This window comes from Citrus clementina, unplaced genomic scaffold (genome assembly GCF_000493195.1).
Source record: "Citrus clementina cultivar Clemenules unplaced genomic scaffold, Citrus_clementina_v1.0 scaffold_4, whole genome shotgun sequence".
Lineage (NCBI taxonomy): Eukaryota > Viridiplantae > Streptophyta > Magnoliopsida > Sapindales > Rutaceae > Citrus > Citrus x clementina.
The window spans coordinates 20,765,018-20,780,130 of NW_006262274.1; the positions used below are offsets into that span (position 1 = coordinate 20,765,018).

At 41.9% G+C, this 15,113-nt stretch overlaps 2 protein-coding genes across 2 annotated transcripts; both read right to left on the reverse strand.

The window, feature by feature from the left end:
• Positions 1-62: 62 nt before the first annotated feature.
• LOC18045661 (PLASMODESMATA CALLOSE-BINDING PROTEIN 3) lies at positions 63-2,271 on the reverse strand. Its single transcript, XM_006437878.2, has 4 exons — positions 1,924-2,271; positions 1,559-1,801; positions 1,413-1,449; positions 63-714 (listed from the first exon to the last, which is right to left on the reverse strand). The coding sequence occupies exons 1-4, from the start codon at positions 2,180-2,182 to the stop codon at positions 471-473; spliced, it is 783 nt and encodes a 260-aa protein (XP_006437941.1). The 5' UTR covers positions 2,183-2,271; the 3' UTR covers positions 63-470.
• Positions 2,272-13,142: 10,871 nt separating this feature from the next.
• On the reverse strand, positions 13,143-14,425 carry LOC112099182. The gene is made up of 2 exons (XM_024186298.1): positions 13,717-14,425; positions 13,143-13,474 (listed from the first exon to the last, which is right to left on the reverse strand). Exons 1-2 carry the CDS (start codon positions 14,423-14,425, stop codon positions 13,143-13,145), a joined length of 1,041 nt encoding a protein of 346 aa, XP_024042066.1.
• Between the last annotated feature and the right edge of the window lie 688 nt (positions 14,426-15,113).

Below are 15,113 nucleotides of genomic sequence, written 5' to 3' on the forward strand. Positions count from 1 at the left end.
TTCCCGGCTTTATAAAAGGAAAAAAGTTCATGACCATCATTCAATTAATCAAGGGGAAAATATAATCAAAATAATGATCTGAAATTATGGACAAAGCAACATGAGGTTTTACTACTACGGTGGATGGGTGGGTAACAATTCCATTAAATTTTAAAAAGGAAAGAGGGGAAAAGTACAAAAAAAAGTACTGCCTCTCCCTCAATGTACAGAAGGGAAAAATCTAAAGAGAGGAGATCAGGTTCCACCGCAAATAGCTAGTATATCATCACCCAAAAGGCCAAAAGGAATCGAATTCCCCAGCTTTTCCACATGGTAAGAAACAAAACAAAAAAGCCATAGTGGGGTTCGCCTCTAGATGAACCCCTCCCCTCCTACACCAACCATTATGAAATTACAAGGCTACCCATATTGTCGTGGCAAAATCTGGTCCGCACATCAGACCCGCCTTTACTTTTTCCGAAATGTATCTTTCAGCCCCACACCAGCAGCACTAGGCATGAAACCCAGAGAGTCAGAGCAAAAGAGAAGAAAAAGTTAGTGAGTTTAAAGAGAGCCACACTACTAGAGTCATTGATGCCAGTGGTGCCGGTTGGGCCCAGCGAGCTGCCAGTGCCACCGAATACCGTGGATGTGCCCGGGCTTGTGCCTGTAGGCGTCGTCGTCGTTGGTGTTGTAGTCGGTGTTGTGGTTGGTGTGCCTGCGCCTGTCCCGGGGCTGTTGTTAAAAGAAGACAAAAACCCAAAAAAAACTTTAGTAAAATGAAATAAAAAATAATAGAAATTATTACAGCAAACATTAATCGGAGACGGCACTGAGTGAGATGCAGGAACAGATGTCAAAGCTAAGATGCGGAAACAATATCTCCGGGGAGAAAGAGGACAAAGTACTAATGAAATGTCGACATCAGAACAGCTCAGAGCTGCCAAACATTCTGACTTGCCAACAAATTAATGCAAACAAATCAATCATCCAAATTTTTTATAAAAAAAAGGAAGAAAGAAAGAGAGAGAGACGAGTGATAGATCTTACACAAAAGCTAATACAGTGATGCACATGCAAGCAAAACCCAGTTGTGGATCACAATTATTGCAACATGCGGGTGAAGGAAAGTGAAAGGTTGTACATAACATGAAATCCTAAAGCAAAAGTCCTAACTGCTTTACTGATGCTCGCAAGTAAGAAATTTAAAAAGCAAAGATTGTTGGAAATCGGATTCTTAAGACAGTTGATGATGAAATCTAATCAGTCTGTGGTTCTTCATGACGTATTTTGATCTTGATAAGGAGATCTAGAACAGGACAACTGAACAGCATCCAAAAAGGAAATCAATTCTCATCCCACACACACACACACAAGGAACAACCTGAACTGGGTAGCAAGACAATCAAGAGAACAAAAACATAAAAGCATACCTGCCAGTTGATGGGTAAACACAACCGCCGCCGGCATCTGAAAATCACAGAGAGCAAGAGAAGAAACAGGGGGAACCAAAATCAGTATATACGCAAACCAGGAATATGAATCAGGTATAAGAGGGTGATTTATGGAAGGGAGTTACTGGAAGGGGGATTGGGACTAGTGGCAGCAGCGCCTGCAAAATCACAGCTTCCAGGAGTTTGGCCCTTTCTCTGGAAATAGCTGTTAACGGCATAGTTGCAGTGATCTTGCACCGTGTTGGGGTTCCAACACACACCGTTTTGAAGGATTGGAGTACAGTCAGCTCCGGCTCCACAAGCATAGTCTATAGCTTTCTGGAGGACTGACTGACTCAACCCTTGTTTGCACAAGCAATAAAGTGCAGCTGCAAGCAAGATAGAACAAAATCAAGGTCAGTTCAAATAAAAAGATCTTTTTTTTTCTTTTTTTTTTTTTACTTTTTAAGACAGAAACCAAGAGACATAACAAGCAATCAAAGAGGCTTACTTGAATGGCCAGTCATGGCCATGAAAAGCACTAAATAAGCTATAAGAGCCATGACCGATGCAAGATCGTGAGGCAAAAATGGTGGGGAATTAAAACTCCTTTTAAGAGAAAGTGGGTAGCGGCTGAAATGAAAGATGGTTGAGTTTCTGTGCCTGGGAGAGAGAAAAATAAAAAGAGAGAGAGAGAGAGAGCGAGAAAGGAGAATTCTAGACAGCGGGTGGTGAAGGTGAAAGCGTCTGCATCTGATACACACGCACATTATTTATATATATATTCTATATAGTTTTTAATTTTTAATTTTTAATGTTTATGTCGAAATGGGGAAAGTGTTTCTGGGAACTCTAAAATGGGTTTGTCATGTAATCGTGACCGTACTCATTATTTTTTTTTTTGGGGGGGGGGGGGGGGGGGTAGGGAATTTCTTTCAAACGGTCATAAACAAACCCAAGTACACGATCAAAACTTAACCCAACTTCGTCCTTCTGGTTAACCCGGGCTTGAAATTTGCAAGCAAAGGGGTCCCTCCCTGCCGTTTGTGCGGGTCCATCGAAATCTTTTTTCAATGGGGAGTCACACTATGAGCTAGCACTCTGGCCGTCCTTTCTTTTCTTTTCAGCTTTTGATTGGAGTACCGCCAGCATCTAATTTTGGTGCATGCATTTATTAGGATCCTTGTTTTACAGGTTGGTGGCTTTTTTTTTTTTTTTTTATAAATTATTGGTCATTTTCATTGCTGCAATGTGTTTGCTATCTATCACTACGCTTTGGCTAAACGAATAACATGAGTTCAACATTGACAAACTAAAATCATGCCTCATTTGATATGAAAGTGCTGTGACTTTTAAAAATATAAAATCTCTGTATCCTAATAATGAGAAACACATTGATAAAATGTCACTGCAATTATTTTATTTAAAATATAAATTTTGTATTCTAAGTTTATGAGTATAACATTACTTGTTTACAGTATAAAATTTTCAACAAAATTACAAATATATATGATGAGATATACTTACAATTTTCTTCCTTTTTTTTTTCCATGTTTTCCTCTCTTTGTGATGAGCCACGACAGTGGAAGCACATCATTTGACCCAAAAGCATGCAACATTTGACTGCAAAATAGTTGACGTAAATGATTTGGTAATCTTCTCTTAGGTTGTCTTCATGCGTGGAGAGAAAATGCTGCTGCTTAAAAATATTATTTAAGTCACCAGAATTTAATGAAAAAACGACCGTCCTTTAGCTGATGCTTACCTAGACATTACTCTCAGTTTGTCCTAGTGGTGCAAGTAGTAATACAGAGAGAGACACAACGAATCAAAAGTACACCTAAATTGATTGAATAATGCTCGTCTTGTTCTTCAGCCTGCAGCTGTATTTTTACACAAGCACTTTGTTTTCTAATTTTCTGCTGTTGCCACTGAAATCTGATTTTACCGTTAACTAGGAAACATTGGAGGATCCAACGAATGGGTCTTTGGTTCAATGAGAGACGTTTTGCACTTATAATGTTGAGTGTGAGGATTCGAGCCTCCATAAGAGTATTATAGAGATTAGTTTCAGTTATTCCTCAATTATCAACTAATTGAGTGGAGACAGTCTCTCCCTTACGAAATACGAATAGAATAGGCACCCCTCGAATATTAGAGAGGGTTTAAAGTATTTGGACAAGTGCTTCAGTGGGTTAATGGATGGCGGTGGTCTCAATTGTTTAGTACGATATTTGGGCCAGTGCTTCAGTGGATTAATATATGGCGGTGGTTCCAGTTGTTTAGTACGATTGTAAATATTGTAATTGTAATATCTAATGTAATATCAGTAATAATCTGTGTATAACAGAATTAAAAAAAGAAAAGAAAAGAAAACATCGGAGAATCCACAAAGATTTGAGTGTGCACTACTTTATTTTCTTTATTGATCTATTATTATATGGTTTGTTTTAATAGAGATTAAATTTCATTTCTTGAATTACAATAAAATCTTAGAGAAACTTTTGTTACAAGAATGATTAGTTATGACATAAATAATAACACTAATAAGAAAAGTAAGTTTAACATTGTCCACTCTTCATTCAAAATACGACCGTGTGTTTATCTTACGATATTCAAATGGATGAACAATCTCAACAACTTGGTTCGTCTTCCACACATCATTTGAGTAGTTGCAGAGTAAAGACTTGGATTTTGGGATCCTTGTTAACCAATCTTTGTTCGGTAGATTTAGACTCTCAGGTAGGCACCAAACTACAAAAAGCAACAAAACTTTACACACCAAAATATTCATCTTGCTGAAAACACACAGGAAATAAGAAGCAAACAATCACAAGAGCCCTTCTCAAATTGACTTGCAATTGCAATTAATTGTTCTGTGTTCCCATGCATGTTCATTCTTCAATATATATTTTTTTAAATTTTTTTGGGTTGGGTAATGAGGAATTGATATTAAAGCATAGGTAATAGGTTAAAATCATGAATAATTTTCAATTATATGATTAAAGTGGGCAAGATGGTGACGTTTATCGTTTGTTAACACGATCGCACAAAAAAGATAAAAATAAAGATATGTCAACTTCATCTGGTTAACGCTTGGGATTCATAAAAAGTTGTCAAAGCCACTCGGCAATTTTCGAATTTGCCGGCTGCACGAAAATTGACGTGGGAAACAAGATAATAAAAACAAATGAATAAAAAGATAAGGCCTGTAATTTTTCACTTATCTTTTTATAATTAGGATAAGTTGAAAATTGCTTTATAAAATGATTTGCTTTACTAGTTATCTCGAACCTATCATTCAACGACAAAGCTAAATATATGATAAGAATGTTAATTTTAACACAATGGTTTAATTCATTATAAGAAGACATCAAACTATTATGTGTTTAATTAAGTAGTTTTCAACGGTATAATTTAACTAGTCATATGAGTTCGAATTTTAAAAGAAATACAAGGTTGAAAAAAAATAGACTCATATTATCACAAATACATCAAATTTGAACTTTCGTTATCAAACAAGAATGAAGAAACACTAATATCTAAAAAGAACCATAAAAAAAAATGCATTATTATGCGCCTTTGAACTATGAAAAGTATGCAAAAGCAAAAGAAAGAGGAAAAAGAGTTTTGATTTTTTTAAGAAAAAAAGGAAAAATTAAAAAGACTTGTTGTAATTGGAACAGAACCTTCTAGGACCTTAAACAATCTCTCAAGTTCCTGAAGTAACGAGAATCTAAGCCCATGCCGAACAAGGTTAAAAGGGAAAAGAGCCCATAGACTTTCTAATGATGGCAGTATAAATTCATCAATAATGAGGAAACGTCATTTATGTAATTATAAGGATTAAAAAAAAAAAAAAATCGTGACTACATATCGTGTTTTGTAATGGGTCATGCCAACAATTAGGTTAGGTGGAGCCAAGAGGAGCAAGAATTGGAGCAGCATATACTGTTTGAAGAATTCTGTGGTTACTTTTAGCTCTCTTTACTTGATCAAATGATCTGTCCCTAAAAGTGTTTGATTGGGTTCTTGAATTTCCTACCAAAAAGAGAACAAATTTGGACCACAATCACAAAGCTAGATGCCTTCCACGTCTACCTTTCATCACAGTCGTTTTTGCATGTATAAACAATATACACCACCCACTATAAAAAGGTTATGAAACACTCATTGATTATATATTTCGAGACAAATGATTTTCGTAAAGAAATTTGTTACTTTGAGAAGTATTTAGAGTAGATTTTTATAAATAAAGAGTTGAGTATTTCTTAAAACCGTCAAACAAATATTTGATATGAATGGAAGTGTTTTATACTATATAAAATGAATAAAAATAGAATAATAAGAAGAAGAAGAAGAAGAAGAAGAAGAAGAAGAACAGAAACATTCTCAAAACGTCCGAATAAACCAAACCTTCGTTCACGTGCCTGCTTAGTCAATTTAATTCCCCACATTTGTCTCACTAGATGGTAAGTTTCATAAACTTCAACGCAACGGCCTGACGGTGGCTTGAAAACGAAGGAGAATTGTACCCAATAGTCAAAATGCAGAGGCACATGGAGAAAAGAAACGATGTTGCGGCTCCTTTAGGACACCCAAACACGTGCGGTTAATTATGTGTGCATCACATGAATTTTGAGTTTATTATATGGTTTTGCATGTGTTAAAAAAGTTTTAGAATCTTGCTTTATGGGCAGAGAGCTGTAACACAGTCGAATGCCACATGTTCTAAACTACAAAAATCAAACAATTATTTCATTTGACCACAATGTTTCCAAGCACAGAACCAGCTTTTTAATGGAGTCAAATCGAAGACAGATAAGAGGTATTCACAAGTTCCTAAGTAGCAATTAGGTCATGTCTAATCACAAATATATTACTGTAAAAGAAACAAAAGGTTGGTAAAGTTGTGATTCATTCTTCTCATAAAATCTAATCCCCATCATGTATTTTCGTTTTGATTTAAAATTTAAAGAGCCAATAACCAATTGCAATGTTGAAACTTAAAGGAAAGAAATACGTAATAATTCGTTTAAGAGCACGATGTTGCGGACCACCCAAGTTGCTAGCCGAATTACCTACAATTTTAGGTTAGAGAGCTCAAGAAAAGACCAAGAGTGCTAGCTTGGAAACACTCATTCCGTGACAACGAGCTTGTATGGCGTTTTCATGCTTTCGTTTATAAACTAAGAATGGAATTGGGCCGAGCTCGATTGTTTGTTAATGGCTCGTTCACAAGCTCTCATGATAAAAGTTAATGGTCTACATTTACAGAGGCTCCGAAATGTCAGGCTCGAGAACCCTAAATGAACTCAGTTTTATTTCTTAAGACACTTCCGCTCTTGAGGATTCTGGATATACCCACTTTATGACTTAAAAAACCAAAAAAAAAAAAAAACGGTAGTACTAAAAAACTGAAAATAGCAAGGTGTGTGTTTGGTAATGTAATTTTAATTGGTGCTTTTTTGCCCTTGTTTTAGGGAAAGAAAAAATGATGTTCTTAATATGATTTTTTTAAATGAACACTTATTTGGTAATTTGTTTCAAAATATTGGTTGTCTGTTTCAGTTTATTTATGTATTTTGGTATTATAATTTTAAATCAAAATGTAATCAATTTCATATAGTAATAATATATTTTCACCATGAAATCCCTCTCATTATTTATTGGGTTTTAAAATATAAAAAAATGCAAAAAAAAAACTGAAATAATAAAAGTAGCATTAATTAACATATAAAATGGTTGAACCGCAATTATATTTATCATAGCCAATTAAGTAGTTCATTTGTGCATAATTATAATTTTACAACCCAACACATAAAGAATAAAAGAGTCAAGTACAAAATATTTGCATAAAAGCAAGCCCAAATATTTACATCTACCTGTTTAACATGAAGATCATAATTATCGGCCATCGTCACCTATAAATTAAAAAAAAAAATTGACATGCACATTTCACACATTATAAATTAAAATAAATCAATTTAAAATAAAACACCAGTCGATAAAAAAGCACCAATTGTTACTAGATAAAAATTAGGAGAAAAAATAAAAGAGAGATTTTTTTTTTATTATATGTTGATATAACAAAACTTTATGTAAATTTTTAACCAACAATTAAAACAAAAACAAAACCGCACATGTAAATTTGGCTGCGAGCAATAAGAGAAAAAGAGATATTGTTTACCTGAAAGAGTTCAGATTTGCTTGGCTATTGGTGGAGTAAAAACAATAGTGTTAAGTACATAAAAGCACCAGGTCGGCCATGCTACTATTTCCGCCCCAGCACGGATCGCTCAGCCAAAGTGATATGAGCAGAACACGTGGGCTAACATGAGCCGACCAGAGATGAATACAACCAGGGAAACATACCGACCAGAGGTATATACCGAGCCGGCATCATCCCCAGAGAAGCGGGAACACGATCCCACAGAATCGCGGTAGTTGCGCTTTTCCCAGAACCGTTGAAGGACACGCGAGATCCACGTTTGCCCACAATGTAACAGTTAGAGTCCCATGAGGGGCTGCCACTACTCGAAAAAGGTGGGATGAATGGCAAACGGAAACGTGGGGACAGCGGCTATAAAAGAAGAAGAAATCGATGAAGAAGGATATAGAAAAAAAGAGAGAGGGAAAACGCTGCCAAATTGCAACCAGGCCATTTCCTTACAAATTTTTAATAAACTCCTGGAATCCAAATTACACTGTTTTCCCGTAAACACCTTGTGCTAACTTAGGCATCGGAGGGTTTACGCCGGCAAAACCACCAGCGTCTCTGATCAATTTTTAGTGAGTGCAGGTCTATTGAGAGAAAGGAGAATGATTCCAATCCCAGTGAACGAGCAACAGTAGATAACACAAACGTTGGTGAAAGAATCTGGTCGGTCAAGAGGCGAGCAGATTTCAGCATCAACATTTTGGCGCCGTCTGTGGGGAGCTGGATAAAAAGCTACCACCGAATTAGTAGTTACCGGAGAAACATCGAACGATTAGACATGGATTTGTCAAGGAAGGACGCTTTGAGGGAGGATAACGAATCGGGGGAGACAATCACCCTTCGGGAAATTGCAAATGAAGCTCGAGAGAGGGTGATGCAAGATCGATTGGAGCGGATGGAGAAACAAATGGAGACTCTCACAGCCATATTGTTTGAGCTGAGGGACGAGCGGAGAGGAATTGTGAAACCCCCGTGGGAAGAGACGAAGTTGGAGCAGAACCCAGCATCCGGGGGCGTAGAGTCGAGGAAATCCCTCCACCCCCAGATCAACCTAATGGGGTGCATCCCCATAGAAGTACTGGTCGGGTCCCAGGGGAACACGTGGATGAAATGAGAGACCAACCTCGCCCCGTACGGATACTGGGAATTAATGGCCGAGGGGCCAGTATTGATGAAGGAGAGCTCAGACAGCGGTTGCAGAACGTCGAGCAGGAGCGAGACCAGATAGCTGCACGTGATCCTGATCGTGCTATAGAATTGGAGGGGGAGGTGCGCAGATTGGCACATGTGATAGAGGAGATGCAGGGCAAGAGAAAGCCCCCGAGCTGGAGGATAATGTTAGATGAAGAATCTCCGTTATCAATTGAGATTATGAGTACCATAATCCCAAGAGATTTCCGCTTCCCCGACCTCAAATACTCCGGGCGAAGTGACCCGTTGGTGCACATTGAGCGTTTCAACGACATGACGGGTGTGCAGGGGCTGACACCAGCTCAGAGGTGTAGGATGTTCCCGTTGACACTAGATGGACGAGCCCGAGAATGGTACCGCAAGCTGCCCCGAGGAAGTATAAAGGGGTATAAGCAGATGTGCCAGGAGTTGGCCGAGCAGTTCCGAGGGGCAGTGGCCCCAGAGGACGACATGATGGAATTGATGAGGATGAAGCAGGAGGAGCATGAATCCCTTCGGGATTTTGTAAAACGATACCACCGAGCCGTGCTGGATTTGAGAGCTTTTAATCACCCGCAGGCGTTGAGGGGATTAAAAGAAGGTGTAAGAATCGGCCGATTATGGTATAACTTAAGAAGCCCCCTCGTACAGAATTACTCATCGGGGTATGAGCAGGCGAGATGAGATATAGAAATCGAAGAGGAGAAATCAGCAAGAATTAAAAGTGAACAGCTGGAAGAGCTGAGGCGAAAGGAGCGGAGAGCCCCGAAAGGGAGCGGGTTGGGAAAGCGAACTGGAGAATCTTCAGAGATGGGTGGAATATCAACTCGGTCCCGCCCTTACCCCATAGCTCCGAGAGCACAATAGTTCCAACACAGCCGGGCTCAACCTCCGCGCCCCCCGATCCCAGAGCGGCAGCGAGAATTCCGGCAGATGACTGCCCACCCCTACCACAACACTCTCAGAGCATTACATGCAACCAATTCCAGGGCTAGTCGACCAGAGCTCAGCCTATAGACAGTACACTCCATTAAAGATCTCTATGGAGGAATTATATGAGAGGATCGAGGGACGAGGCCTGCTATACCCTCCAGCCCCAATAACAAAACCGGCTCATCGACGGGATAAGGGCAGATTCTGTAAATTCCACGACACTTACGGTCACACTATCAGCCAATGTCGTGACCTGAAGATTCAGGTGGAAGATTTAGTAAGGAACCGATACTTGGATGAGTATGTAAACGGAGTGTCCCCTATCGTTGAGTCAGAGTACACACGGGATGAAGGAGTTGAGAGGAGTCTGGAACGAGAACAGCCGGCCATCCGTGTGATAGCAGGAGGACCAACATTAGCCGGGGATTCAAACAGAGCACGAAAGAATTATGGGAGATACGCCATGGCTGGCAAAGAGGTGCTTCTAAATTTGCCGGCAGCCAAAAGAGCAAAAGTGCGGCAAGTTCTCATTATGTGGACGGAGGATGACGAAGAGGGTATTCTGTATCCTCACGAGAATGCCTTGGTGATTAAGGCAAAGGTGGCCGGTACAGAATTATAGCGAATACTGGTGGACACGGGCAGTTCAGTCGATATTCTGTTTAAGTCGGCCCTAGATGATATGGGGATTTCAGACTTAAAGCTGGAGCGGACGAATACATCCTTGAAGAGATTTGGAGGGGGACAACTAACTCTCATGGGGGTCATTGAACTCCCGATTACTGTGGGGACAAAGCCATTTGAAAGAACGATGATGCTGGACTTTGTCGTGGTAGAGGAAAGAAGTCCTTACCAGATGATATTGGGGAGACCGTTCATGAGGATAAGCCAATGTGTAATGTCCACGTATTATCTGGCGTTGAAGTACAGAATAAATGGAGTTGTGGGTGTAGTAAAAGGCGACCAGAGAATGGCGAGGAGCTGCTATGCTACAGCGGCCAAGGAAACGCTGCAGGTGACCTCTCTAGATAGCCGAGGGGATTCAAAAAATGGTCGCCAGGAACCTGTTGAGAAGTTGGAGGAGGTTGTTGTAAGCAGGAATGACCCTAGCAGAGTGGTTAATGTCGGATCAGAATTGGGCGAAGCAATAAAAGGCGAGCTAGTGAAGTGTCTACGGTCCCATGCAGATATATTTGCCTGGTCTCATGAGAATATGCCAGGAATTGACCGCGGGGTAGCTTGCCACAGGTTGGCCATAAAGAAGGGGGCAAGGCCAGTGAGACAGAAGAGGAAATGCTTTAACCAGGAATCTCAACCATGGAGCTCTTGGACCGAAATGGGAAGGCCCGTACAGGGTGATACGAGCAACTGGACCAGGAGCCTACAAGCTGGCGTATCCAGACGGACGAGAGGTGAAAAGGTCGTGGAACGCCGAGCACTTGAAAAAGTACTTCCAGTAAGCAAAGTGCTCTATTAGTTTTCATTTAGATAAGTTATTTCTGTTACAAGCACGGCGATTTGTGACACACACATATATTCCATGTTTCTATAACGCATTCGAAATTCAATAAAGATGAATTCAGTATGGAACTTGTCTGTTAGCAAACCCATTAAATTCTACTAAGGCAAGAAAGTGCCTGCTTCTGCTCGATCCAACGAAAGACCAGCAGCTAATCTAGTAAGGCAAGAAAGTGCCCACTTCTGCTCGGTCAAACGAAAGACCAGCAGCTAATCTAGTAAGGCAAGAAAGTGCCCGCTTCTGCTCGGTCAAACAAAAGACCAGCAGCTAATCTACTAAAGCGAGTAAGTGCATGCTTCTGCTCGGTCAAACAAAAGACCAGCAGCTAATCTAGTAAGGTAAGAAAGTGCCCGCTTCTGCTCGGTCAAACGAAAGACCAGCAGCTAATCTACTAAAGCGAGTAAGTGCCTGCTTCTGCTCGGTCAAACGAAAGACCAGCAGCTAATCTAGTAAGGCAAGAAAGTGCCCGCTTATGCTCGGTCAAACGAAAGACCAGCAGCTAATCTACTAAGGCAAGAAAGTGCATGCTTCTGCTCGGTCAAACGAAAGACCAGCAGCTAATCTAGTAAGACAAAAAAATGCCCGCTTCTGCTCGGTCAAACGAAAGACCAGCAGCTAATCTATTAAAGCGAGTAAGTGCCTGCTTCTGCTCGGTCAAACGAAAGACCAGCAGCTAATCGACTAAGGCAAGAAAGTGCCTGCTTCTGCTCGGTCACTAAAAGACCAGCAGCTAATCTACGAAAATTCTACGAAGGCAAGAAAGTGCATGCTTCTGCTCGGTCAAACGAAAGACCAGCAGCTAATTTATGAAAATTTTACTAAGGGAAGAAAGTGTCTACTTCTGCTCGGACAACGAAGGGCCAGCAGCTAAATTTATGAGACTTTTACTAAGGTAAATATGTGTCTGCTCCTGCTCAGTCACCAAAGACCAGCAGGTGATTTTGCGAAAATTTTTACCAAAGCAAACAGATGCCTATTCCTGTTCGATGCACTAAAGAACCAACAGGCGAAACCAGATAAGAAAGCCAATAGAGAACATTTAAAATTTTTTTATATAAACGTTCAAATGTTTATAGGGCAAACGAAAAACTACAATCTTCACAAAAATAGACCTAAGGATTAGGAGGATCAACGGCCTCAGCAGGTGAAGGGTCAGCTACCTCGGGAGGTGGAAGATCAGCAACATCGGGAGGAGGATGCATGGACCCCTGCCCCACTTCAAAAGCACGCTGCCCAGCTTCACCCTCCTGCTCCCCATTCAAAGGAACCTCCACCTGCTCCTGCTCATCCTACTCCTTATCTCCCTGGCCGGCCCCAGTCATATACCTCTCCACCTCAGATTCCAGCTTGCTCATGTCGAGCTCGGGGTATTCTTCCTTGAGTACAGACATGATGCACTTATAGCTGAAAGCAACCACGGAGTTATACTCAGCATCCAACCGATCATCCACATCAGCGGATTTACATTTCTCTTCAACCAGCTGGTCACTCAGGGATTTGATCTCTCCCTCAAGGGCGGTCCTCAGAGTATCTCTTTCACTTTGAGTAGCCTGAAGATCGGATTTCAGATCACCCAGCTCATCCTCAAGCTTGGAGGAAGTAGACTCAGCAATCGCAACTTTCTCCTCAAGCTCCATAAGCTGCTTGTTCAGCTCGGCCAGCTTCTCCTTGGACCGATCAGCAGATTCGGCTTTCTTTTTCAACTCCTGGTTATCAGCTTGAAGCTTCCTCTCATGACACGCGAACTCGGTCTTGTAACACGAAACCATTGTGGCCAGCCTGAAGGAGACTCTTTTAACAGAAGCAGCTAACTCGGAGAGGTCCATGCTCTCGATGTCCTTCACCATCTTGGGCCCAACCGATCTTTTGTAATCTTTCTGATATGAGCTCAGGTAGTCACCTTGATCCCGAGATGGAAGAGGAGAAGATCGGTTCCCAGACTGCAAGCTGACCTCAGGACTCTTGTCGGAGCTTTGGAGGGGCCGACGCTGCTCTTCTTTGGAGGAGGAGGAGGGTTGCTGGAGCTGCTTGGAGCTCGACCACGCTTTCGGGACAGAGCGCTAAGAATCTTGTTATCCATTCCGGTAGTTATGTCCACCAAACCCGAACCAACCAGGTCTGTCGGTGACAGGAGATCTTGGCAGGTAGATGCGTTCACCAGAGCAGTTTCCACCTGGAGCAGAGGTTGGTCTTCAAGCCCCTTTATCAAACCCCACGACTCTGAAAGAACAGACAAGGTTAAAGAACCCAATAAGTAACACGTCGAGAAAGAGTATAGGCAAAAAATGAACGACCTGGGGTGACAAAATGTGTTGGAAGGTAAATATCACCACTCAACGAATGAGCTGCTGGACACTAAGCTCCCCCAGCAAAGAAGAATTTGTTCTTCCAATTTTTGCACGAAGAGGGGAAGTCGGTGATTGGTTTCCTCTTCGCAGAGCTCGACATGAAGTAATACCAGCCTACTTCCTTTGGGCTACTCCTCAGCTGGTATAGATGCTTCACTTCAACGAGGGAGGGCTTCTCTGATCCACACATCTTCCACAACACATACATAGCCGAGAGAACCCTCCACCCATTGGGGTGTAGCTGACCCGGGGCCAGGTGCATACCACCCAATATCTTGGCAAAATAACGTTGAAGGGGCAGCTGAGCTCCTAATTTGAAGCTCTCTAGGTGCATCGTCACATACCCCCGCGGAGGCCGACTAGGGACATCACATTTTCCTGGAACTATCAGGAGAATGTCCGCAGGAATGTCGTAAAGGTTCCTCAGCTTGAACAGATCAGTTTGGGTGGTGGCACAAGTTGTGTAGTCAATAGGGTAAGAATCCGCCTCTACCCTATGACCAAGGTGCCTTCTCTGAGGAGGTCCGCTCGGTCCGGAGCTGCTCCCCTCACCATCACCAACTCCTTCAGGGATCCCAACCCCATCAAAGCTGTGGTTCTCACCAGAGCCCGACGCAGGTCCACCCCTATTCCCTACAAGCTCTAGTTCGGGGGAGGGAGAGACAACCAAAGGGCGTGGGTACTCAAGGGTATCCCTGCCATAGGAAGGACCTACACTACTGGAGGGACCTAAGAAATCGGTGGGTATTGGCACGTTGAGGCCCGAATCCCCTGATTCTTCCTCGCCCTCATCAACAATTAACTTTCTTTTCCGGTTTGACATATCGGAATCTCGAAAGAAAGCAAAGAAAACTCGAATGTACGGATACAAAAGGAGGCAACACGGAACCCAATCAACAACAACCAGAGAAGAGATTAAAAGCAGTACCTGAGATTAACTGGCCCTGATAGCGCTGCCGTGACAGAGAAAAAGTCAGCAAGTAGAAACCCCGGACGCAGGAAGTGTGAGTAAAGTTCAGAGAGGGGGCTAGTTAATGGCGGAGAAACGGATGAACAAAGCAACGAGGATTTCAACCTAGGGATTTGGAGTGGAAAGGGGAAAAATAGAAGCATTTAAGTGATGAGGATGCCAGCTCACTCACCACATATCGAGGGTGGATAGCCCGTCGTTTCAAATTTCAAATACGAAGAGTCTGGTGATGCCACATCACTAACCGTTACAAGAGGCCAGGATAGATGTAAGCCCAGATATGCAATGGATCTGTTCACTTAGGCCCATGCTCAGGTCGGAGTCTCCCCAGAAGAAAAATGGTACCTCAGGTCCGTCCCAGTTAACAAGAGGACCGGGTGGGAAGCCCCCGGGTTGGCAAGACTCAAATATCAGTTTCCACTCTTAACTCATTTCACTCGCAAGACCAGAAACTGGGGGACTGGTGTTAAGTACATAAAAGCATCAGGTCGGTCATGCTACTATTTCCGCCCCAGCACGGATCGCTCAGGCAAAGTGATAT

Coding starts and splice junctions, on each gene's coding strand:
- LOC18045661 (XM_006437878.2), bottom strand. CDS start 2,182: ATGTGCGTGTGTATCAGATGCAGACGCTTTCACCTTCACCACCCGCTG. Junction 1,802..1,923: donor GGCCATGACTGGCCATTCAA/GTAAGCCTCTTT, acceptor TCTTGCTTGCAG/CTGCACTTTATTGCTTGTGC. Junction 715..1,412: donor GTTTACCCATCAACTGGCAG/GTATGCTTTTAT, acceptor TTTTAACAACAG/CCCCGGGACAGGCGCAGGCA.
- LOC112099182 (XM_024186298.1), bottom strand. CDS start 14,425: ATGTCAAACCGGAAAAGAAAGTTAATTGTTGATGAGGGCGAGGAAGAA. Junction 13,475..13,716: donor GAGTAGCCCAAAGGAAGTAG/GCTGGTATTACT, acceptor CTGTTCTTTCAG/AGTCGTGGGGTTTGATAAAG.